This window comes from Rhinolophus ferrumequinum, chromosome 20, assembly GCF_004115265.2.
Source record: "Rhinolophus ferrumequinum isolate MPI-CBG mRhiFer1 chromosome 20, mRhiFer1_v1.p, whole genome shotgun sequence".
NCBI lineage: Eukaryota > Metazoa > Chordata > Mammalia > Chiroptera > Rhinolophidae > Rhinolophus > Rhinolophus ferrumequinum.
In genome coordinates, this window is record NC_046303.1 from 37,830,302 (window position 1) to 37,856,293 (window position 25,992).

General features: G+C 35.5%; 2 protein-coding genes across 2 annotated transcripts in view; one reads left to right on the forward strand and one right to left on the reverse strand.

Moving 5' to 3' along the window:
- Window positions 1-48: 48 nt before the first annotated feature.
- Window positions 49-25,992, reverse strand: part of DMTF1 (cyclin D binding myb like transcription factor 1) — a 44,843-nt gene continuing 18,899 nt past the window's right edge. The window contains 15 exon segments of the mRNA XM_033088847.1: window positions 49-1,064; window positions 1,283-1,427; window positions 1,990-2,352; window positions 2,870-3,022; window positions 5,465-5,550; window positions 8,262-8,333; window positions 8,336-8,470; window positions 9,775-9,926; window positions 11,156-11,384; window positions 13,221-13,330; window positions 14,219-14,246; window positions 15,388-15,550; window positions 20,044-20,120; window positions 21,712-21,826; window positions 25,405-25,499. Coding sequence (XP_032944738.1) covers window positions 955-1,064; window positions 1,283-1,427; window positions 1,990-2,352; window positions 2,870-3,022; window positions 5,465-5,550; window positions 8,262-8,333; window positions 8,336-8,470; window positions 9,775-9,926; window positions 11,156-11,384; window positions 13,221-13,330; window positions 14,219-14,246; window positions 15,388-15,550; window positions 20,044-20,120; window positions 21,712-21,826; window positions 25,405-25,499 — 2,033 coding nt within the window. The 3' untranslated portion in view covers window positions 49-954.
- On the forward strand, window positions 20,146-21,355 carry LOC117012500 (fatty acid-binding protein, brain-like). The gene is given in 2 exon segments (XM_033088840.1): window positions 20,146-20,990; window positions 20,992-21,355. Coding segments are annotated over 2 exon segments (411 nt in total). The 5' UTR covers window positions 20,146-20,807; the 3' UTR covers window positions 21,220-21,355.

Sequence of the window (25,992 nt, forward strand, 5' to 3'; positions counted from 1 at the left end):
AGGAATGACTTGATTTGTTTCCTTTCATTACAGAAGCAAATTTTATTGTTTTAAATTGCCTGAGAGGGAGCAGTTATATCGCACCCTCACCAGCTAATGCACTAAGTGAATGGCAAACTCTGATACCGTCCTTAGCTATTTTCTGGATAATTTATATAGCAAAACATGTAAGAAACAGTTACGGTATAGAATAGGGAACTTGACTTCCTTCCCACTTAATTTTACTTCAAAGTGCTAATTTTGTAAACTGATGAAAGTGGGTTCTGAGGGAGTGAAAAACTCTACTTCTGATGAGTTTTGTTACTAATCTCATCCATATTCCCTTTACAAATAATAAAAATACCTGTAGTGAATGTCCTTAACTGTTAATGCTTTCTATCCAGCTTAAATGAGCTCCCACTGCCAGCAATGGGTAAACCACAGGGAACTGCCACAGTCACCTAGGACTGTATCCTCGTGGGCTGGTCAGGTCTGAAATTAACGGTAATCTTTTTGAAGGTGGTGTGGTCACTGGTAAGCTCTAGAGCACGCTGATGTGACTTCTCTGAAATATGAACAAGCCCACTTGATACCGGATAGACTCCTGTCTGATCTTTAGAGATGAACATTACTGCTTTTAAACAGTAGTTAAGCTTTGGTGATTTTAAACTTTTCTCACTGGCTGACGTGAATGAAATTCCCTGCTGACAAATGGCACCAATCACAGGGATTGCTGTTGTTAAGATCCCCCCACTCCACTCAGCCACACATGCTCGTAAGACTAGACCTCGTGATACATTTAAAGGAGGTAAAAAGTCATAGCAGCAACACTGTATGTGGCTTAAGCACTGTAGCTATTTAAAAGCCAGAGCAGAATGTTAAGTTAAGCCTCTTGGGAGTTGCTCCTATTTCTTTGGAGATGTTGTAATTAACAGTGTGGCTTCTTTGCCTGAACTACCTGTTTGTAAGAATTACCTAATGACAGTTTACCAAATCCTCAACATCCTTTGAGTCTTCTGAAACAGGACTGCCCAAAGATGATCCAATGATATTTAATTCTTCTCGATGATGCTGGAGTATGGGGTCTGCAATGAGGAAGTTTCAAGTTAGTCTTAAATGTATATATTCTCTAGTCCAGGTCACAAATTTAGAGTAAGTATAGTTCTACCAAAGTGTAAAATTTAACAACACTAATCGTGGTTGTTGGATCAAGAAAGTCTAAAATAACTGAATTAATTAAATGCCTGCCTGCCTGGTTTCCCCCTTAAGACTTAGTGGGCACGTGACGGAGCGGTAACAGCACCTGTTAGTGTTGTCAAAGGCAAGACCGATTCTGTATCGATGACATCAGATGCCTGGATAAAGCCATGTGGTGAAGGTACAATAAGGATCGTTTCATCATCAATTGTCTGATCAACTTGTTCTTCTATAGTAGGAGATTCTAAATCCTAAATAAAAATAAAGGGAGATTCTGACTCATATTCCTTATTTTCCTTAACATCCAAAACACGTTTAGGTTTGAAAGGACTTAACTTTTAAACATTATCCCATTTTAAAATTAGAATATAAAAGAAAGGTTCTAAAATGGACAAAAGTAATAACTTCATATCTAATGTACTAAATATTAAAAAAGAACTTAGAACCAATTTGGTTATAGGTCCCCTGAACATAGAAGAAATAACTGATTTATTGTGGGGTGAGGTTCCTAAGCTAAACCACAAAGATCGATGATGACTACCCACCCTCAGGAAAATGCTTCCAAGGGCTCCAACAAACATTTCTAAATGTATTGGAGGTAGAGAGGGAAAGTTTTTAGTGAGAAACAGTAAGACAGCTGGTTGTCTGATACTTGTGAGGTCAGAGGTGGGGGTTTGCACTTTATTTAGTGTCTAAAGAAAAAAGGAAGGTACCAGAGGATATGACTCCACAAATTATTTCTAGGCTCTTTCCAAACTGTAGGTTTGAGCTCAAGGTGAGAACCCACAGGCTATTCCCTTAAGTGCAACTTACCTCCGTAACATAAGCCCGGGCTAAATGAGAGGGTGATTCCTCCTCTTGTTTAAGGTCTTCTGTTCTGACCATAACACTATTCATCAGTTCTGTGCTATTTTGGTCACTGAATTTGGATACATGAGCATCATTAAATGATGGCTCTACAGTCACCTTAGGTTGATGAATTTCACCTGGGAAAGTGTCTGCTTCCAGGGCATCTGGAGGCTCAGGAAAATCAGATGAGTGAATATCACTATCTACTGTCAGTTCTGCTTGGGATATGGAAGCAGTGATGTCCTCTGTGGCGACTGTCTGAATGATGACTCTTGGTGTGTGACACTGCACTGTAACATTGTCACTTGTGTTCAACAAATGTTCTGGCTATAAAATGTTAAAGAAAACAAAATGGCAAAATGAAAAAGTACCTCTACTATATTCAAGTTATAGGCAATAAATGACATTTATAGGTGCTAATATGGGCTACTGTTCCCCCCACCTCTCACCTCTGGAAATGTAGTGTTCTTATTACTACTTTTCTAGAAACCCAGTTCTTTACCCATCGGGGCCTCTGCTCTCCTAAGGTCCCTATTCCCCTAATGTAAGTCCATCATAGGTAAGGAGACACGGGGTGAGGGATTTACCCCAGTGAAGGCACAGTGATAGACTGTATTCGTTTTGGCTCTTATATTTTGCATCTCCTAATCCTGGTCCCTAACAGACTCAAATACTTGAACTGAGCTAAAAAATCAACTCCCTCCCACCCGAAAAATATTGTTACTGAAAGCACATAGGATCTATCATATTATTAAAAACTAGAAAAATGTGGTGACACTTGTCAGTTAGCCAGTCTTCTCTACAAAAACTAGAAAAATCAAGTAACGTATGTAAGGTGACATACGGATAAAGCATGAACAATGATCTGTTCTGGAGAAGCAGGAGCAGCAGCTGTCAGGGTCACTGTGGGACTAGTCAGAGTTAGGGGAAGGCCTTGGCTTGAGCTTGTCTGAAGTAGGTAGGTGCCTGGAGTGCCAGTGGGCTGTAAATGGAAAGACTAAAGGAGAAAGAAAAACAAGATCAACACAGGTACAGCAGACTACTAAGTAAGGAGACTTAGTAGCACTCGTCAGCTTTACATCCAAAATGGGGACTGACTTTAATTTACTAGCCACAAATGTACTTACCAGTTGAAGGTGCAAATAAGTAATAACATGAAGGGTATAATATTTTTGACTATTTATCGTAGGTCATTACTTGCCCTGAAGGTTTAACAGAGAGGCTAGGCCTTTCTACTGCTCTTCGCTGCCTGTATTTATGTGGTCCAGTCTCAGGTCTTTGTTTCATAGCATCAAGACAGGGTCAAAGGAACCGCTTTCCAGGCAGTGACGCAGCACACCCATCTGCCCTCGTTACCCTGTCTGTAGCACACAAAAACTGGCAGTCTCCAAGTTTAAAAAGCTTCCCATTTTTGAAAAGGTACTGCAGCAGTGTTAACTTGAACAGAATTTTTTTCATAGTATAATTTTAGCAAATATTTAGGGGAAACGTAAGAAATAGAGATTAGCGGTGTCCTGAAGAAAAAGAAAATTTCTACTTGAAAAGCTGATTAACAGATCTTACATTTATCTTTTGAGACTACGGAAGCATAACAAAACTATTCAACACCCATACACCTTTCACAGCCATTAAGCTTCTATATAATAACTTGAGTTTGGTTTATCCTAACATACTAAAGTAACAGTAGTTGCACTTAAAATAGAGCTGGAGGTTAAAGGCGTATAGCCTGTTCCTTAGTTTGAAGTGATCTGTGGACTTAAGCCACAAATGCTCTCCTGAGTACTAACTCACTGGATCTCGGTTTCCTTATTGCTAAAGTGGATAAGAACTACCTCTCACGGAAAGGGTTGTGAGGATTAGATATGATTACAGTGGTATCTGGTACACAGTGGGGACTCAATTTCTTTCCTCCATAAAAGTGAAAGCTGATTGTTTTCCTAATGGTTGGTTGTATTTAGTAATCACATATGGTCAGGCAGTAAATACTTTACATGTATATTATAATGCATGTACTTTATTTAATGTATTGAAATATATTCAATGCTCACAATTTTTTTGAAGCTGAGGCACTATTATCATCCTCTATTAAATGAGGACAGAAGTCTCTAAATATTTTATTATAACCCCATAAGTAAAAACCCAAACACATACCCTAAATATATATCTACAGTTTATTTGGCCATGGGGAGGGGAAGGTAGTGAAAAAGTGAAGTTCTGTTTTCTACCTGTGAAAAAGGGTTACCTTATACATCCCTATTTTGGAGACCACTGGTGTAGGAAATAATTTAAGTAAACTTCTACTAGAAGTTCCAAGGTTGTTCTCAAAGAGAACCTTTAGCTGTGTTGGTCATCCTTGGGAGATTTGGCTGTAGAGAAGATAAACTCTTGCACTAATACAACTTGTTTTTCACAGCAAACAAATCTTGACATAATTTAAATAGAAGGTATTTTATATTTTCTTCATGAGAAATGAGGTAGTTCTGGGTTTACCCTATTTTAGAACACAGAGCAAGAAGTGGGACTTAAAATTTTCCATTACCCCCCAAAAGAAACCCCATTCAAATTAGCAGTCATGCCTCATTTCTCTCCCAACCCTCTTAGCACAGACAACGACCATCTACTTTCTGTCTCTATAGGTTTGCCTATTTTGAACGGTTGAAATAAATGGCAGTCATACACTATATGGTATTTTGTGTCTAGTTCCTTTCACGGAGTGTGTTTTCAAGGTTCATCCTTACTGTATGACTGTATATATTAGTACTGCATTTATTGGATTGCCAAATAATCACTTGTATGGCTATAGCACATTTTACTTATCCATTTATCAGTGGATGGATTGTTTGGGTTTCCACTTTTGGATATTATGAATATGAACATTCATGTACAAGTTTTATGTGGCATGTTTCTCTTCGGTATACCTGGGATTAGAATTGGGTCATATGGTAACTGTATATTTAACCTTTTTAGGGATTGCAAGATTCTTTTCCAAAGTCGCTACACAATTTAGGACTGGGACTTTCAAATTCTGTATCCGCAACGGCTAGAGCAATGTTTACTAAATGAATGTTGTTAAATAATCCGTTCCACAACTTTTTCTCAATAACCACTATGAACCTTTTGCTTATGTATTTGCTTATGACTCAATACAAAGCCATAGCACGTCCTCTACTCATTGGCACTGTCATTTTCATATATTAAAAGAGCATATAGGTTTATATACAGATAAAGAAAAACTAAAATTAATTATAAAAGTGGAAATCTGATTTATATGTCTTCTAACCACCTAGCCTCAAAAACCATGGACACAGTTGGACTTAATGTCAGTCATGTTTTTTATATTTCATTTGCTTAGGTGTCACATTTCTAAAACTGATACCAAATGATCTTTCTTATATGTAAAAATGGCCAGTATCTATCAACTTTGTGAAGTATTACTCACGGGAAGAATTTCAAACGTTTGTAGTGTTCCACTGTTTAGTGTTATTGTTTCTGAGTCAACAGTAGCAGCAGGGGAGTCTGTTGAAGCTGTGGGAAGAACAAGGGCAACAATGAATAAACTACTTTGTAAATTTAAATTTCCCTGGTACACTCAGTTATTATGCAGGCAATCCTATACTAAGTAATTTGCCTAGAAACCTGAAGTCATGTACATTTCTTATGTGATATACGAAATCTAATGGATCTGATATGGCATAGATGAGGGGTTGGCAAACTACGGCCCATCGCCAAATCAGCCTACCACCAGTTCTTGTAAATAATGTATCATAGGAGCACAGCTACGCCTGTTCATTTTTGTATTTTCTACGGCTGCATTTGCACTATAATGGCAGAACTGAGTAGCTATGAGAGAGACAATGTTTGTTAATCCCTGGAATACATCATAAAATATTTCTAATGTTAGGAAGTAAGAGGAATACACTAAGGCTAACCTGTAAAGAGACAGGGACTTGGTAAAAAATAATTTCCTGGACGTTCTGGTAAGTGGAATAGATGGAATGGTGGTCCCAAAACACTAGGTTTTAGTTCTAGTGGCATCATTTCCTAGCAATGTAAATCTTGGCAAATAACTTACTTTACTCCAAAATAATGTTCAGAGACTTCATCTGTTCTGCCTACCTCATATACTGGGGGTACCAAAAAAATGCATACAGATGACTTGTTTTCATCTTTTGTTATTGGTATATATTGAGTATTACAGTTTTAATAGTTCTTTCTTAAAATATGTATACTTTTTTTTGGCTCCCTCTGTAGTTGTGAGGATCAAAAAACATGAAATAAATGTGAGGATTATTTCAGAAGACCATGTTTGGAAGACTGAACAGCACTTTGGACATCAGATAGTATAATCTCTTTATGTGTCAGCTGAGACTCAGACTTGATCATTGTCTGCTGAGGGTTATGCAGAACTAAGACTTACTAGAAGAAATGTGATCCATTTGGTGTTTTCAGTCACATCTGCAGGTAAATCCATGTGAAAATGATTGGGAATCATTGACTTTTAATGTGTAGTGTTTATTGTTAGTTTATTATATTCTAACTATAACACTTCCCAGTTTGAAAGAAATGTGGCACCTTTACCAAAAGAAATACACTTGATTTGTGTTATTTCTCTTACTATTTCATGGATTTTTAAGATCATATCTAGAATAACTTGAAGTGATTTTGGATAAATAACCTAAATCAAGGGTAAGCAAACTATGGTCGCAGACAAATGTGGCTCAAAGCTAACAATGGTTTTATACTTTTAAAGAATTGTTTAAAAATGTAACAGAATTCTAGAGAGACCCATGTGGCCTGCAAAGCCTAACATATTCACATTTACTGTTCTTGCCTGAGAGTCTGCCAACCCCTGACCCTTCTTCTAAAGGGAAGAAATGACCATGCGGTTGTAGCCTGAATGTCAACAATAATGGGTGTGTAGTAAAACTCTACTATACTCACATTTCTTACTGAAATAAATTATTCTATATACTTTTAAAAAACCATGCTGTGAATGAATATTAAGGTATCACTTATAAAATGTTTAGTGTTTTCCCAAAAAGTGTCACCAACCCAATAACCAAGAAAAATTGTAACAATCTCCACGCACAATCAATTTACAGCCAACAGTAGCTCTCATGTTTATGGTAAACAAGTAATTTCAGTGGCTTTGCAATTCTCAAGACTATGAAAACAAACAGTGCCAAAAAAAAGTTTCTTCATGCTTTATTACACTGATAGAAAGCTAAAGCAAAATAACCAAATTTAAATTAGAATTTTAAGAATGAGACAGGCATGACTGATTAGTTTAAATGTCTCTAAGGTAGCTTGGACAGTCATTTCATCTACAGACACATAATGTTAACACTAATAGGTGGCCCAGTGATTCTCAAACGGGATAACAGTATATATGAAAATCTGTAGGGTATTTTTATTCATCATAATGATTAGAAAGCACGACCTGGCATTTTGTGGGTGAGATCAAGGGATACGGAGCATCCTGCAACAAAGATTTGTCCCAATCAAAATGGCAATAACCCCCTGGTTGAGAATAACACACTGTACTACTGACGATGACCTTTCCATAGGCAAGTCTCATTATGTAGGAAAAAAGAAAGGTAAAAATAAGTGAAGAATAATATGGTTTTGAGAATTTTATTCTCACTTCTTTTGTCAGTCTAATGGGAGGAAAGATAGATCACCTTGGCTTAGATAGGAACTACATTTCTCCTTCCTACAACAATTGCTAGGTTCTCATAATCTTATTAAGCACAAAACAAGTCAGAGGCTAAGGAAAAGTAAACAAAACAGTTCCCATACGAAACTGGCTCCCTGAAGAAAATCTTTTTCAACTTCACCAGAATCCATTTCTTCTATATACCACCTCAAATCCATTCCTAGTTTTCACTTCTGGTGAATTACTACAAATGATGTGCCACCCTTATGAACTCTATTTTCCTTGCTCAATTGACTGTATTTTAGGTAGCTTTCTATTAACCATTAATTTCTTTAATATCTAGAAAGATGATTTAAAATGGTTTACAATGGCTGGGGCAGTTGGTTATCAGTCCTGCCCGTCACACATTCATCTTTTGTGCAAATATTGATCTAATAAACATAAAATGCCTTAGATCTCCTTTAATTCGTCAAACTTGGATAACTGTCTATCAGCATTCTTGCAAGACTGCAAGGTGTCAGAGCCATTAACCAAATCACATAGGTCGACCAGCAAGGAATCTTGAGGTCCCAGCACTTACAGACATGAGTGATCTGGACCGGGATCTGCAGGGCTGTCATGGGGCCTGGAGAGAGGGATGTATTGTCTTCAGGCGGGCGACTCTGATCTGAACGTGCTGTACGCTGGAATTGGAATTACTGTTTGGAACTCCAGATCCTGATTTATTCTCCAAAAGCGTTGGGTTGTTTTTTTGATTCTCATGTAACTGTTTAAGACCTTTTATTAAGACTGAAGGGAGATGGGTAGACAAAAGAACATTGATTCTCCGACACCACCATCTAAGCAGCAAGGGAGGTGGGGGGCAAGGAGGGAAGTATTTGGAATAAATAATTGTATAATGGATGTGAAATCTTACCAAAATAACAATAAAAATATTTAAAACTATAACCTGTCTGGAATTTTTTGGAAACGTTACCCATCACAACAGATTAAAAACATTCATAACATATTATTGTTCTTGCCATCTAAGATGCAGTAAAACAAACAGCTGTGTGAGGAAATAGGACCTTTTCTGTGTCTTATGGCTTTCTTCATAAAATTATTATTATTTAGGAAAAAGATTGGTAATGCTAAGTAGCTAATTTAATTTTTAAATGAATAGTGTCATTTTCTTCCAAAGACTCCGGGCATTAGACTGTTTTAGCCACTGCAAGAGCATAATCAGTTGTCTGTGAGTGTAACTCACAACTCCAGAGCAGCAGCTGATCTTTTCCAAAAACAGTAATAGCAAGCACCTTGAGTTTCTGTACAGGAAAGCCAGTTCTAGACTTGCCGTCTTGCACTGGTCCTGATAAACTACATCAGTCCTGTCAGGAGATGCTGCAATCTGGCTGGGTTCACATTACATTAGTATTCATTCACTCTGCTGGTTTTAACATCAGATTTATAAATAGCTGGTTATCTAAATTTTAAAACACCACATTTTCATCGAGCCAATGCTTCTCAACATTTAATTTTCTTTTGGAAAACTAATTGGAGAGCTATATTAAGAGGAATGAATTTGATTACCTAAATTAAACAAGACTGTACAACTTAGTTTAGTGCCTAAGTGCACAGCAGGTGATGAAGAGAAAACTATGCTATACCTCACTTTTAAGTAAATCCAACTTAAGATCTCCAGATTTTCATAAAAATGAAATTAGAAATGTACAGAATTTTTGTTAACAAAATAAATGAGAATTTCTCTATAAAAACCCAGTTAAGATATATGACATTACTCACCTCATAAATGTTGATTTAACTGTTTAGAAATACGTCTTTGTACATAAAGAAAATATTTACATAAAATTTAGTTCCTCTGCATAGTTAATGCGAGAGAACAAGAATGTATGTAAACGTGTATATTTTTATCTTAGATGCTTCAAAAATTACAAATCACATCAACTCTTATTTTCCAAAGAAACAGGGCAGAAGTTTAAGTGAAAAATCTATGATTTTGTATTCCTAGCTGAGGCAAAGAACTTCTAACCTCTAACTCCTGAGGAGTAAATATGATTAAAACAAGAAAAGGACTTTGGCAAATAATACATTACCAGGGAATGAAACATCCTTATGGTTTGCAATTTGCCTTTTGATGGTCCACCATTTACTTCGAAGCCATTGTGGTGAACGGACACTGCTCCATCCCTCCGCTAACAGATCCCAGTTTATGTCATTTTCATCAGCTACATCAAGCTCTGCTATCCTACGGATTACAAAACAAGCATCTGTTAGATGTCAATTTATTTCAGCATAAGAACACTCTGACTCCACATGAGGGCACTGGGGAAAACAGGAATGGCAGGTTATGTCACCGACATGCTATTAAGTTGTATGGGAAAGGATTCTAGGAGTGCAGACCTGCGTCCAGGGCTAAGAGCTATGAAATGTCACCAGCAACAGCCTTTTGTTAATGGTACAACCAATGGGCTGAACCATAAATTATGAACCAGAGGAAGCACTGTGAAGGAAAGGGGGTAGCTAAAGGTGAGAATAGGATAAGAAGAAGTTTCGTTGTATAGTGTTCTGCAATGTTTTCTACTGTGCATAGTAAATATTTCCTGGGTCTGATCTCTTCCATTTGCAAAATAAAAAAGGTTTAGAAATGAGCTAAAAGATGATTAGTTGATAAAAACTGTTAAGAACAAAACCCTCAAAATAACAAGACAAAAGCAATATTCCAGCAGCAACCAAAAAAAATCCCATAAAACCCCAAACACAGAAGAACTGCCCCCCCAAATGACTAAATTTGGGGTTTTAATGATTTGTTTGTTTTTTAGTTTTAACTGTTTTTTAGCTTTAAATGTGGATTTTGATTTTTAGTGGGGAGTAGCCACAATGATCGCTACTATTCAGTGTCTCAAATATTTTCTTGCTGGTATTTTTGCCCACTTGAGTCACTAAGTCTTAACAGTTAAACTAATTTAAAAAATAAACTTGGGAGTATTATCGTAAAGTTTTTTTGGATATGTATGAAATGGAAGTCTGTGATTTGGTCCAGTCTTAAGGTGTGGGGTAACTAGTCTGGGCCCCCTTTTTGGCAATCTTCACACAGTGGCCCAAAATTGAAGGGCATGGAGACTGAACAGCCCCTTGACCCTGAGTACGGCCCCTGGGCTAGGACTGAGGCACATTGGTGGGACAGTGGAAAAGCTGCACTGCCGCTACCTGTGCCATACCTATTCTGTGGATACAGAGAGGACTTCAGTCTCCATGCCTTCAATCTGGTACTTTGTGTGAGTACTATTATCCACTAAAAAGGAATAAACACAAAACAAAACAAAGAGCTCAATATGAAATACTTAGGATCTCAAACAGTGTCTCTCTACAGAAAAGATGCTTTTCAGACATTAGACATATAAGGAAACCCAAAATCAATCAAGACAACCACAGCAATTAAGGAGCTTTTGTCATTAAAAGATTTAGGACACAAACCTGAGGATGAGATTGATTTCATCTTCCTTGGTCCACTCAGTACCTCCACTCTGTTTCCAGTTCAGGTAGTTGAGCCATTTAGAACGACACTGCTTTTCTGAGCGGGTACCCACACGTTCTGCCACAGCTGCCCAAGACACACCCTGTGTGACTATGTCACCTGGCTCAGTGCTTGTTAATTCGTGGACCACCTCTGCAAGTCTCTTTTCTTCTTCTTCTGTCCACTTCCCTGAAAGAAGAAAATCATCCAGACTACTACTGCTATCTTCTTAACCTCAGCCCTGTATTTGCAAGGATTGATGGGAAGTACACCATAGTACTCAAAAGTTTTCCAAGTGATCCTCAGGTGGGAAACCACATATACCTGGTAAGACAGCTGCATTTTACTAGCCCAGTAAGGTTCTTTCTTAGTACAAAAGAATACAGAATCCTAACAGAAAGCACTGACTGATTCTAGGAAAAACTACTTCAACGGGAAGAGCTTCATCAATGGTTTGATGGACAAAGAAACTCAGGCTTTTTTCTTAGTCTCACCTAAGACTCCCAACTTCAAGCTGTGATGAATTCTAAGTCTGATACTGATATTCATGCATATTTTTATTCCAGGTTTTTCTGAATCCACAAACCCACTGATAACATCAAATGTTCCTCTTGGTCTTTTCTTACACAACTTGAGTAGTAAAACAGAAAGAAAAAAAAGAGAACCTTTTTAACCTCTTCCACTTATTACTAGTAGCTAGAAACTTCTAGAAAAATTCAAAAGGGCTCTGTTCTTGCTTTGAGGACTCGTTCATTCAACAAACATTTATTGACTCTTTATTATGTGAAAGGCACAGGTCCGGATACCAAGAATTCAAGACAAAGTCCTGCTCTCCTAGTTTAGCATGGTAAGAAAGGGAGGGAAAACTCAGACGGTGTTGTCTCGTGACCTAGTACAAAAGTCCTGATCAGAAACAATACGTAGCAACATGGAAAGGTGACAGGTAGATCAACCCCTCAGGCTGGCAATCAAGGAATGGCACAGTGTTTTTCCAAAGTACGGTAACAAAAGGGGTTCTGTACTCATAGCATCTTACATGAAACTCTGGGGTCCATCTGAAATCTAAATAAAGCTCCCATTCCTGCTTCATTCATTATGTTGTCAATCAATCTCAGAATGAGAGAGCTGGTGAAATTTCTGTCCTCTGTGCCTTGCAGGTAATAGTGCTGATGGAATGGCTAAGCAGGAAACATTACTGATTCCACTTTAGCAGGGTAGGGCGGTGAGTGCAGAAAATGTATTTCCTGGAAGCTCAAGCTTAACCTATTTTTCTTATTGAAAGACTGGTCCACAGACTGTGGATCCTTCCGAGAACATTCGGGCTAAAAGGGAACTACGAGATTACCTATTCTAACCTCTTCATTTTACAGAGGAAACTGAGGCTCAGTAAGGTGAAGTGAGAGTTTAGTGGCAGAGCCTAATTCTATCATTGGTCACAAAAGTTAGGTTTCACAGTATCATCAGTACATTTGTATTCATTAAGAGTTAAATTGGCCTTTGTGGTCTGGCCTTGGGGAGAAACACCAGTCACTAGTTTTTTTCTAGGAAAAATGTTTTGTGTCTAAAATAAGCAAAATGCATACAAATCTTTGGAATAAAGCTTCTTCCTAAGTTAGGACCTACCTGGAACTAAAGTTTTTCATAAACCTGAGTTCATAACTGTTGTTCAACAGTTAGAAGAGCTTCAATTAAAATTAATTTCTGTATATATGCCTTAAAAAAATGCCTGTATAATCCTTAAAAATAAATCCTTTCCCAACTGATGCAGTTTTGAATTGCTACAAAATGGAAACATGCTAGAACTAAAACCTTTGAAACTGGGGAGCTGTGTCCTTGTGAATAACATCAAATAAAAGCACAAAAATAATTAGTTGGGTCTATTAAGCTGAAGAAAAAGGAAGACTAGAAAAACTGAACTAAACTGAGTTACAAATTTCTTTCCAGAACAGAAGAGAGCGGTCTCTGAAGGGGCAGGAAGCTCAAATGGGGACCCAAACAAAACCCCAGCAGCAGTACTGACAGTACCTGTGTTGCAAGTATCCTTCATCAGTCGGCACCGATCTTTGACGGAAGATGCACTTCTTCCTAGCGCCGCCCCTATTGTTGCCCAGTCATTGCCATGCTTTATCCGGAGCCTAAAACAAGAGTCTGCCAATCAGCATTGGGTTCAACTGTTTTCTCCCTTCTAATTTCATCATTTATTCTTCATTCTTCTTCTTCCCATTTGACTGGTTTGGAAGTTGTGGGCAGCAATACTTTGAGAGCCAAAGTTTGAAAGTGTGGCCTTTTTTTGGGGTCCACAGTTGTCTGTGGGTGAAAAAAAAACAGGCAGCAATTGCCTTTTTCCTGGGTCAGAGAAGAATAAGTAGTATATGTGTTCAAAAAACCATTTCCCCTCAGGTTATTGACACAATCTCCCAGGCAATCCCCAGATTTCTCCTTTTTGAATACTCCTAACAAGCTCTTCTCAGATATTGAAAAAGTTTTTTTCTCCAGTCCTTATCATTATAGGACCAACCTTCAATTTTTCCTTGATCCATACAATCCATTAATCCATACTTTATGGTCCTAACTCAATGAAGCAAAAAATGTTTCCTATGAAATGCCTTTATAAGGCAGAGTCAGCCCAGACATTAAGTGAAACACTGTCAACTCACCATTCTAAATTAAGCTATGTAACACAACCAGGTTTTGATCCTGGTATAATAAGTTTCCCAAATTAGATTTCAGGCCACCAAGAATGGCCATCCCTCTTCTGTAACCTCTACCAGTGGTGTAAGGATACATTTCATTGTTAATTGACAATAGGAAGAAACTAAATTTATGGGCATGGCTACTCTGTGCAGGAATAGATCTGATTAAGTTCTTTTTGTGGTCAGTCATGCTTAACAGCAGGTTTAAATTATACCAGTCTACCAAAAATCTCTTGACATTTCAAATAAAACTTTTAAAACGCAAGACATTAAAAAAAAAAAAGTAAAACCCAATTATCAAAATTAATGAATAAAAATTTTAAAACTTACTCCTTGAGCTTTTCAATTTCTTCAGGTATATCTAGAATTTAAAGAAATTTAAAACAAAAGATCAATTAAAACAAGATGCTAAAAACCTTAATAAAAGTCAGAATTTCACTTAGAGTCAAATGTTAAATCACTTAGCATATCGACAGTATTTTAAAGTAGCCAATTTCAAAGTAGATTAATAAAATAATGCTTCTATTTCCTTTTAAAAAACAACAAATATTATGAGATAAACGAAAGTGAGCACTTTATAATTTCTCTAGAAAAATTCAACATTTTAAAACATATTTGCTCCTGAGCTGCCTAACTCTTCCTTTCAAAGTTAGGTCCAGGCACTCTAAAATCTAGCTATTCTGAAAGACTTAGTGATGGCACTGTAAACCAGAGCTAACAATAAAATCTATGGTAAATTCTCACAAGGTACTGAAAAAATTAAAATTCTCTCCATTTCCTCTACTCGTGCATGGACACCGATATAGTTTAGCTCTAATGTAAAGGCTCTTTCTTTTTTTTCAGTGGGCAGGTATTCAACACAATCATGTTAAAGCTCTTTTTAAAAATGGTATCTAGTGAGCTATACTATTAGTACCTAAAATTCCCAGAGAAACTTAAAATATATCAATAACACCATATAATCATTGCACTGAAAATATAATGCCTTCTCACGTTACCTATGACAGAAATCCATGCACTGCATCAAGAAACTTAGTTATTTTCTATTCTGTATTTTTAAAAAAGTCACTGAACTAGACAATGCTATACTATAAAAACCAATAGGCAAAATGTTACCAATGTTAGAGTACTTTCACACTTCTTAATCTTTAACCACTATTACAGTTTTTATGTTCCTTTCCTACAAACGATTTTGATGAATTAAGTCAGCTAAGTCTTAAATGAAATCTATATAAAGTGATTTAGATTCTAACTTCTAAAAGAGGCCTTATTATAATGAGGTTTCACCATATTCACAACATGGATCTGGAGAAATATAACCCAACAGTAATTCACAGTATAGCTGTATCCAACTAAGGCTTTGATCATAACTATTAACCCAACAGTAATTCACAGTATAGCTGTATCCAACTAAGGCTTTGATCATAACTATTAAAAAAAAGAATAGTTCCTTAAGTATTTCCCCTAATTACATGAAATCATGCAGCATTACAAGTTTTCATACTTTCCCACATGGTTTCTGTCATCATACATGCGAAGCACTCTTCTATAAACTGCAAACAAAGGCCGGTTGAGACCCCATGCTATAGTCCTGTAGAAGTCTTTTCTTTCATCTTTTGACATCTCAAAGATGATTTCTGTAGCATCTTTTATTCCGCGTGCCTAAATAGGTTACATTTCTTTGATTTAGGGATTTCTGATAAAATGCATTATAGATATACTATGTTTTTTAAAAGTTGTGTTTTTTTATGTTAAAGATCGTCAATGGCATTTCGAAAAATAATGTATTGCTAATTCATTAACGAGCAAAACTTCAAAATGTTGCAAGATAATAGTGATACTTCTATGTTCTAAAAATAAGTTATATATATTTCAATAAAGTCAAGTTCTGTCAACTCCTTTTAAAATGATAAAAAAAATTAAGGTCTGAAAGTAGAAGAAAGAAAATCTCAACAAAATTAAAAGAATCAGGAACGAAATAAAAAATAGAAAGGATAAGCAATGCTAAAAATTGGTTCTTTGAAAAGATCCATTGAGATTAATAAAATACAAAACAATAAACTTATGGAAAAAGTAAAAAAAAAAACAAAAAACAACCAATATTAGAAATGAAAAATGGAGCCTAACTAGAGATGGTACAGAGATTAGACAATTAAACATTATGAAAATTTTATGGCAATATATTTGTAAACTTACATAGAATGAATAAATTCCTAGAAAAAGTCGACTTACCAAAACTAACTCAGGAAGCGATATAATATCTAATAAGCACAGACCATCAAGAAAATTTAATCATCTATTAATAATTTTCCCATAATGAAAACCCCCAGCCCAAACGACTTTATAGATAAATCTTACAAAACAATCAAGAAAAATAATTCTGATTTTAAACTATTCCAAAGAAAAAAAGGGGGCACACTTCCTCATTTGTTTTATAGGCTAGCATACCCCAATAGTAAAAGCAAACAAGAACAGTTTCAGAAAATAATTTTCAGGTCAAGTTCATTAACATAGATGCTCCAAATTCTTAAAATATTTTAGCACAGTGAACCCAGCAATGTATAAAAAGAATAATAATCAGTACAAAAAGTGAGCTCATTCCAGGAATACGAGTTTGTTTTAATTTCAGAAAAATTATTAGTGTAGTTAATCACATGAGTATATTTATGCGAAAGAACGTAAAATCTCAGTAAATGTAGAAAGAGCATTCATAAAACTCAACATTTATATAACATTCCTAAGCAAGTTAGAATTTGCTGGTAATCTGATAAAAGAAAAAGATATGATAAGTAGAAAGATTGGAAAAGAATCATTTGCAGATAGTGTTATACATAAAAACCCAAAATCTATGAAAAAATTATTTGATTTAAAACAGTACTTAGCAAGGCTAGTGGTTACAAAATGAATAATCACTTGCATTTCTATACAAAGCTCATGAAAATCTTTAAAAGTTCTCATTTGCAACAGCATCAAAATTAAAAGCATTAGGCAAGTTATGTAAGTCCTTTATGGAGAGGAAAATATAAAACTATTGAAAGACATTAAAGAGGAACTAACTAAAATGGAAAGCTATACAACATTCTCCAATAGGAAGACAGAATATTGTAAAGATGTTAATTCCCCTCAAATTGATGCACAGGTTCAATGCAGTCCCAATAAAAGTTCCAAGATGCAAGCTGATTCTAAATTTACAGCGGAAAAGCAAAGGGCCAAGACCATTAATGAAGAGACTTGTCTCATCAGATATTGGGACTTCTGAACATAGTGGTCTTTTGGTACAGGTATCAACAAACAGAACCTGGGAACAAATTAGAAAACCTAGAAACAAATCTATGGAAACTTGATCTAGGACAGAATGAACAATGGAGATTGGGAACAAACTAATATTCCATAATGATGCTGGGACAATTGTCAGCCATACAAAAACACAACAAAACATTGAACCCCCATCTCACACTAATAGGAAAAAATGAGAGTAAAAGGCAAAACTCTAAAACTTTTATAAAGTAATATTTAAGAATATCTTCATGTCCTTGAGGCAGGGGAGGAATTCTTAAACAAGCATGCAAACTATAAAAGTAAAAACACGACAATTTTGGCACTGAAATTAAAAATCTTTTTTCATCATATGTCACCTAGGAGAGAAGGAAAAGACACACCACTAAATGAGACAAGATATCTCTAACACGACCAAAAAACCATTAATATCAGCATGAAGAACATCTATAAAAAGAAAAACCACATAGAAAAATTGGTGAAAGACACAAATAGGAACTTCAAAGAGGAACACAAATGTCCAATAAGCATATAAAAATATGTAATCAGAGACTACAAATTAAAAACACAATAAAATATCATTCATACCCACCAGATTTGCACAAATAAACAGCAAAAATTAAAAAGAACCAAATGACCATTAACTATGAAATGGGGTAACTTACAGTTGTGTACATTTGCACAATGAAATAACAGGTAAACAAATCAACAGGACGTTGATTCCAAATCGTAATATCTAACAAAACTTGCATAATATCTAGAGAATGAATCTACTTACATAAATTTCAAAAAACAGGTAGAATTACACTGATAATGCATTTTATACGTTCTTTTGAATATTTAAAATCTGTAACAACACCAAAAGGTTCTAAACTTTAGAATATTTCCTAAAATTTAGTTCTGTAATTTCAATTTTGTAAATGATAAACTTAAACATTTACTGAGCACCTACATATATGCGAGGCACTGTGTTGCAGGATGACCACCTAGTGAGACGAAAAGATTCTTCCACTGTTTTTGGTTTTTGCTTGTGGCAGTTACTTTCATTTATTCTTTTATCCCAAATGTGGAATATACGACATCTAATTGGTTTAAAATGGCTCTACAATGTTCTTAGAGAACACATAATAAAATCCATGGTCAAAAATCAAAACCAAATAAATTACCTTTTCCCATGATCAATACATTTCTTTTGGACATTTCCTGTCTTTTCTGCCAATCTTATCATCATTCTCCCAATCACCCCAAACTAAAGTTCTTTAGTGATTCCAACTCCTCATTTTCCTTCTCCCCCAGCATCCAGTAACCAGGCTTCCTTAGAGATGACCGCTTATCTGCCAATTCTATTTCCACCAGTGTAGTTTCAGGTCTGTCCGACTCTCACCTGCTCAACTGAAATGGTCATCTAAAGTCTCAAATTTTAGTCATGGTCCTTCCCTTGGAGATCATCTCCAATCCCTTAGGAAAAGAAATCAGGTGCTTAATTCCCAACGTTCAGTGTCCTTACCACTTGTTACTGCCTTATCTAAACCCATGCCTTTTTGCAGTTTTAACTACAGTGCATATGGTTAGTGGCCAACTTTAAAACTTGTGGATACCTTTTCAATGGCCACCGTATTTTTGCTTCTGAAAAACAATTATCTTGATGGGAAGGATCTTTATTCATTAAGAAAGAATTAAAGTTTTTAACTCTTTATAATTCACAAAGCTTAGCTTGGGAAGGATGCAGCTTAAAATTAAGCTTCAGAATGTGGGGATTCTAGGCAGCTATGTATTTATAATAATGAGAAATTATAAACCATCTGAGTATCAAACAATAGGAGAATGGTTAAATAAATAAATACTGTATAACTCCCACTCTTAAAGAATACTAATGGTTTACATTTCAAACGTGCTCTATTGGAATCTAACTCTATTTTGGGGATGGCCAACAGTCTCTGGAAGACTTCCATGAGAAGAGCATGGATCTACCCCGATCTCTCACTTCACTAAGGTAGCAGTCTTTCTCATTTCCTATAGGACAGAGTTCTAATTCTTGGGTCTGGACTTCAAAGCCCCGTTTCCAGAGGCTAATTATTTTGGTTCAAGTTAAAGGAGCTAATGTGGTCTGGGTTTGATTTCTAATTTTTCGGTGCTCAGCATTTAGTCATGTGGTTACCTCCAGCCCTATTTTAGCCTAAGTTCTACTCCTTTTTTAAAGACTCAGCTTAAATCCTTGCTCTTCTAAATATTTTCCATAACTGTCCTAAGCCTAAGAATAGACTCTTCCTCTTTTGATCTCATGCAGAATTTACATGTCTCACTCACATAGTACAAAACCTTGTATCATTCTTCACCTGTTTTCAGCATTCCCAGGTGGACTGTTGGCTTTTCAAAATCAAACACTATGTGTTAGGCAATTCGTATCTCCAGTACCTCAAAAATACTGTGTTCAACAGACATTTAACAAAGAGGATTACCAAACTACCAGAAAATAAGCCTGAATATGAACTGAATTTTTTTTTCAAAAAGAGGACTAGTATGATGTCATAAATGCATTCAAAGAAAATGCATATTTTACACTTTAAACAATATAAACTTAAACTTTAATTTATAGGCTGCTTTAAAAGACAGGACTTTAAGATTCTGAGAGGCTATTAAGATTTTTGTCTAAACTTCAGGGTGTTAACTGGAGCAATAAAGCTATTTCAAACTGAGAATTCAGATTTGTTTAAAAACATACTATAATCATATACCTTAAAATTATTCAGTTGCAGCATAGCCAGTCATCCATTACAAAAATTACTGAAATGTTCCTAAGTACATATAATATGCTGCTTTGGTATTTTTGCAATTGGCAGTGAACAAATTAGTGAAACAAAAAAAATGCCATAGCATACCTTAAGATAGCGTTCAATATTATTCATCAAAATATCAATTTCTTCCTTGGACCACATCCCCTGCTTCCATTTATGTCCTTTAAAAGAAAACAAATAATGTTATAGAAAATGTTATTCCTTGAAAGGCATGAAATACTAAATAGGTACCTCTCTTATTCTTTCAGCAGTATAGAACTAAGTGCTAAAACTTCTAAGTATTAGAAAAGCTCAATCGTGCTGAAAAATTTCTCCAATGAAAAATAAATTTTATGGGCAAAACATGTACAAAGTATTCTAGGGCAAGGTAAACATAATTCACTGGATACCAAATGAACAATATATTCTAAATGAGTATTTATTCTACAGTGGTTAAAAACAATTTACTTACTTTTACTTCCTTTCCTTACTTCACAGTGGCAGATACACAACCCCCCACTTTCTTGTAGCAGCTTCCTAGCAATCCTTATGAACACTATGTGACAGTAAGTTTCTAAGCCACTTATCAGACCCAAGTAAGTAGATCTTTGAAAAGGCTTGACTTCCTAATCCCGCAAGCAGTAACTGTACTGTCTTTTAAACGCCACCACTGTACAGTTGTTCAAAAGTCAACAGGACAAAATCTACTTCGTATCAGAAAAATGATCAATTATTGAAAAACAAATGTTAGAAGGCAGGAGCTGCTATGAGGTGCAAAGGGGTCTTCTGAATTGCAGTGGCAATCGGATCCGAAGGTCCTCACTCCTGTCTATTTTATTTGTTTTGGAAGCTAACGGAAAAGGGCAAGGATGGTGGAAGCTTTCTGTGCTACCTGGAAGCTGACGGACAGTCAGAACTTTGATGAATACATGAAGGCTCTAGGTGTGGGCTTTGCCACTAGACAGGTGGGAAATGTGACTAAGCCAACAGTGATCATCAGTCAGGATGGGGACAAAGTGGCGATCAGGACTCAAAGCACATTCAAGAACACAAGAGATTAGTTTCCATCTGGGAGAAGAGTTTGATGAAACTACTGCAGATGACAGAAACTGTAAGTCTGTCGTCAGCCTAGATGGAGACAAACTCATTCATGTACAGAAACGGGATGGCAAAGAAACAAATTTTGTAAGAGAAATTAAGGATGGCAAAATGGTTATGATTCTTACTTTTGGTGATGTGGTTGCTGTTGGCCACTATGAGAAAGCACAGAAAGGTTCCTGATCTGGACCTGGAGAAGCTCTACAATGTTTGTGTTTTCTCAAGTCTCAGTGCTATCCTAGTACAGCATGGGTGATCACTAATTAGAAGTTTATCCTTGGTGTGGAGGTGGAAAATGGTGATTTAAAAATTTGTTACTTTAAGCAACTAGCCCAATTTTGATCTGCAAACTTATGTTTTATAGTTTGCATTAAAATTTTAAGCTACATTTTTTAAATTAAGAAGTGAATACATTTTATAATTTCCATTGGAATGTAAATCAAATTGAAATAAAAATCTTATACCCATGGAAGGAAAAAAAAAAAAGAAAAACAAATGTTGCTTTCATTGTCTCATTCAGAGTCATTCAGAGCCAAATTCAATGCAATTAGAAAAGCTCAATAACTGTAACTACTAAATCACAATTATGAAGGTCCAAATCAAAATCCTAATGACTACAAGCTATTTTTACCTCCATTTTTTCCACTGGACACTAAAATTCACAGTATACCTTACCTTTGTTAGTCAAAGAATCCTTATCTTCTTTAGTTGTAAACCAGGCTTGGCTAACTGCTGAAACCTCCTCATTACCCAAGGGAGATATGTCATCTAGTTGCTCATTCTGTAGAATCTTGAAAAGGTCAAAGTAAAAAAAGTAGCAGCTTGATTTAATACTCCATCTCTCTTTGTAATGCTAAGCATTATAAAATTCTAATATAGTAAAATGGGTTTCATTTGTTGTATATATAGTAAAAATATATTCAATTAATTGGAAGACAAATATTTTCTTGCTGTTTTTATTACAGCAGTATGAATACAAAATTATCTTCATTAATAAAATATGACCTTCATTTAAGCACGGACCTGTACTAGTGGCTTGAATTTTACAGAATACTGACTAAGATTCTAGTAAGTATTTAAATCAATATAGGATATCCAGAGCCATCTGTATATCTATATATGAAAAATGAGCTTATACATACGATAAAATGGAAATGCTGGGGGTTAAGCGTTATGATTGTTAATGTCCTCACAGGTACTTCACTGCCTAAATATATAGTCATGTAATCTCGTGTTAAATTTAAAGGATTAAGAGGCTAAAACAAAGGACATTATTCCAAAATCATGGTCTGCTTATTGTTTCCTGACAACTTTGTTTTAGCCAACCACTAGAGCTGATTCCTACCCTTATTAATGTACCTTCTTTTCAAAGAACTATATGGTACTACTACTACTTATTATTGCAACTAAACTAATCTTTATTAAGAAATATGCACTTAAAAAATAAGCTCTATTGAGACATAATTCACACACCATAAAATTCACCCTTTCAAGTATACAATTCAGTGTCTGTCAGTATATTTATGCAACTATCACTGGGTACATTTCCAATTACAGACATACCTGATATCTTGCGAATTCTGCAGGAACAAAGTTGCTTTTAAGAGTTGGCCTTGGGCTAAAGACAGCTATAGTATAAGTGAGGAAGATTTGGCAGCAGTGCTACCGATGGGATCAGCTATGAGCCCATCAGAGGCAGGCCAAGATACAGGGAGAGTCAAATGCCTAGTGATCGCTCAACCTAGTGATCACTCTGGACTGGATCAACTACTAAGCTATGTCACTGGCTGGAGGTAAGTCTAACTGTTTCTTGAATAAGCCAAAAATGAATTTCTAATTTCAAGAGGAAATGAAACCCATCTCAGTTGGAAAGAGAGAGAAGTTGTCATTAAACTACCAAAGCACAATGAGAGGAAAAACCATATCTCTTTATTTTTATATTTGGCGGTAATGAATATATTCTATTAATAAAAGCGTTTTTTTTTTTTTTTTTTAAATCCATGGGCAAAAAGCTAGGAATCACTGAACAAGTATGAAGTTTTATAACCATATATTGTGTCGTACATTTTAGATTTTTTTTCTTTTAAAGATCAAGAGGGCTTTATAAAGCTGAGAATTCAGACAAACTAGATAAATAATGTCAAAGGACTCATTTATATTCTGAAGATCACAATTCTATCACTTTTGACACAGGACCTATGTCACTTTTGATAGTCATCAAGAGTGACTCAGAGAGCTATCAAAAGACTTTAATACATACAATATTCACTTTTAAAGAAATGTTATGTATGTAGAAAATGCTCTCCTGAGATCATCCTCTCTTAAATTATCAGCTGGTTAAAAGGTTAAATCATCATTTCCCAAAGTGAATCAAAATATACAGCAAAGGCCACTCTATGAACTTCAGGAATAAACAAACCTGTTATGATGATTAATTTCCATCTTTGGACAAATACTTAATGCCTTATGGCTTAAATTTTCCTGAGGGAGAGTTATAATCATTACTTAAGTCATATGTTGAACATGTAAACAGCCACCTAATGAAGCAAATGATTATTACATTTGAACAGTAATATTCAACACTGTCAATAACAAATGAGTTAAGTGAGTATAGCAAGAGACTCAGGTACCTTAAACGGTATCTATACTTATACTTAGTATACAGGTATTAATAAGTTTTACAGTATTTTACTGGTATTTCCCACTATTCTTTTCATAAATCTTTTAAAATTACTCAGTCTTTATTTAGTATGCTGTTGCTTTTTAAATGTAGCCTTTGTGAGTTAGTTGTAGGGTTTCATGTTTATTATATATACAGGTTTAGAAATCTAAAAATAAGTATTTCACCCAATGAATACCTCTTACAAGGTACTATATATATTTGGAAACATTTTAGTGTTTAATTTTTTAAGCTAGTCCCGTAACTGGAATGAGACACAGTACATAAACTAATAAACTATATGAAATAGCTACAACTGGTTTGAAATAAAAGGACGCTGCAAAGCAGACTATTTGTGAACTTTTAACTATGCTTCCACTCACAACCTAACGTTAATCTTACTAAACATATATTAGAAATTATTAAAAGTTTTTTCATTTATTAAAATGGTAATAAACCAAGAGGCTAGTATTAAATTATTAACTCATTAACTCCTTGGAAATAACCCAAACAAAAGAAGCCCAGGATTTCTCTAACTAACATTTCCACTGCTCAATGTTACAACTAGGTTGTAAACCACATCATATATATGTATACAGTTATTTTTACTGTGCTGCAAAAGGAATGGAAATGAGACTACATAGTATTTAAATCTGAAGTAAGTCTGAGAAGCCCCATTTTGAAAGAAGGAGGTCCTTTATTGTTTCAGAGGGCTTAGAAAAAACTCCTGTTCAAATCACCCACTGATATCTAGGACAGAGCATGAGGATTTGGGGCTGTCTCAAAGCTATCTGAAGATATCACAGACTTACTCCTCTAAAATTCTGTCATTCTGGAACCACTCTGAAGCTCCCTATTGCAAAAGGTTCACAGTGCACCCACCTGAGATGTCCTTAGTCCTTGATGTTACACATCAACTTATAACTATTATACTTAACTGAACAAGGGTCATTGTGATGCTTCACATAAGAAAAAGAAGGGTACAATGTCTATTGACTACTTTAAAAATATTCTGTTAAATGAAGAGATGAAGTAAAAGGACAAGCTACTGAAAAGAAAGGCACAATTAGCCAGAGATAAACTTATAAATAAAATAGATTTAATCTTCAGGTTAGAGAACAAATAATTCTGATTACTTTGGGCAGAAATAACTTATTAGACAATGAAAGAAGTTCACATAAGAGGAAAATAGTAAGGCTGATTATTATGTCACTTCTAAACACATGGTAAAATGTATGTGGTCCTACAGGCACCAAAAGGAACTACCATAACTACAACCATTATAACTAAAACCTATTTGAAATGACTGGCTTCCAGTCACAGAGAAGAGAGAACATATGTAGCGTTTCTAAATCAGTCACTTACAGGACCTCCTGGGTAAAATTATCTCAAAAAGCTTTATATCTCAATCAGTATCTTATGTAACTGGTAACATAAAATTTAAAGTCATTTAACAGTCCAAGTGAGATCACTCCATATAGATAAAGAATGCACATTCATCATGGTTCAACAATGTGAGTCGCTCTATAGTGAATGTATTTTAAAACTCTGTCTTTGCTTACAATTCTGAGACTCACATATGTGGGCACTCAGAAACCTGAATGAAGTAGCAAGTCTCAATTTTGTGGTTGCTACTTTGTCAGACAACATTTTATCACCTAAGGTGTAAAGGATAGCCTCTTGCAGCCAGTAAAAAAGACTTACTATACCTGGATCTGTGTCACAGTTCCCTCAGTAATCTCATCATCTGCCACCTCTGTGGTTGCAGTCATGGTCACCTCAAAGCTCTGATCATTTTCTGAAACTTCAAGAAAAAGAACAATTCAACTCCAGAATAATAATAGCAGGTTCTATTGATTAAAAAAACCCAAAAAACTATGGGAAAAAAATGTGACCATCTAATTTCCTAACACATTCTTGGCATGTGCGTGCACACACACACACACAATATTCATCATATACTAAAACACAGATGCTTAACAAACATTTATTGTGCACCAAATACATATTAGGAATTGCTTTGGGTAATATAGAGACAGAAGTGAGCAAAAGAATCAAAAATCCTGTCTGTTTGGCGCTTATATGCTAGTGGGCTAGACATAAAATGAACACAATATTATGTTGGATGGTGATAAGTAATAAGGAGAACAAATAAAGTGGAAAGGGAATGTATTATTGGGAGTGGGAGAGCATATTTGAAATTTTAGATAGGAAGCCAAGAAAAGTAACCAAAACTTGGGTCAAAGTGAGGAAGGAAGCTAGTTATGTAGGTATCTTGAGGAAGAGCACTTCAGGCA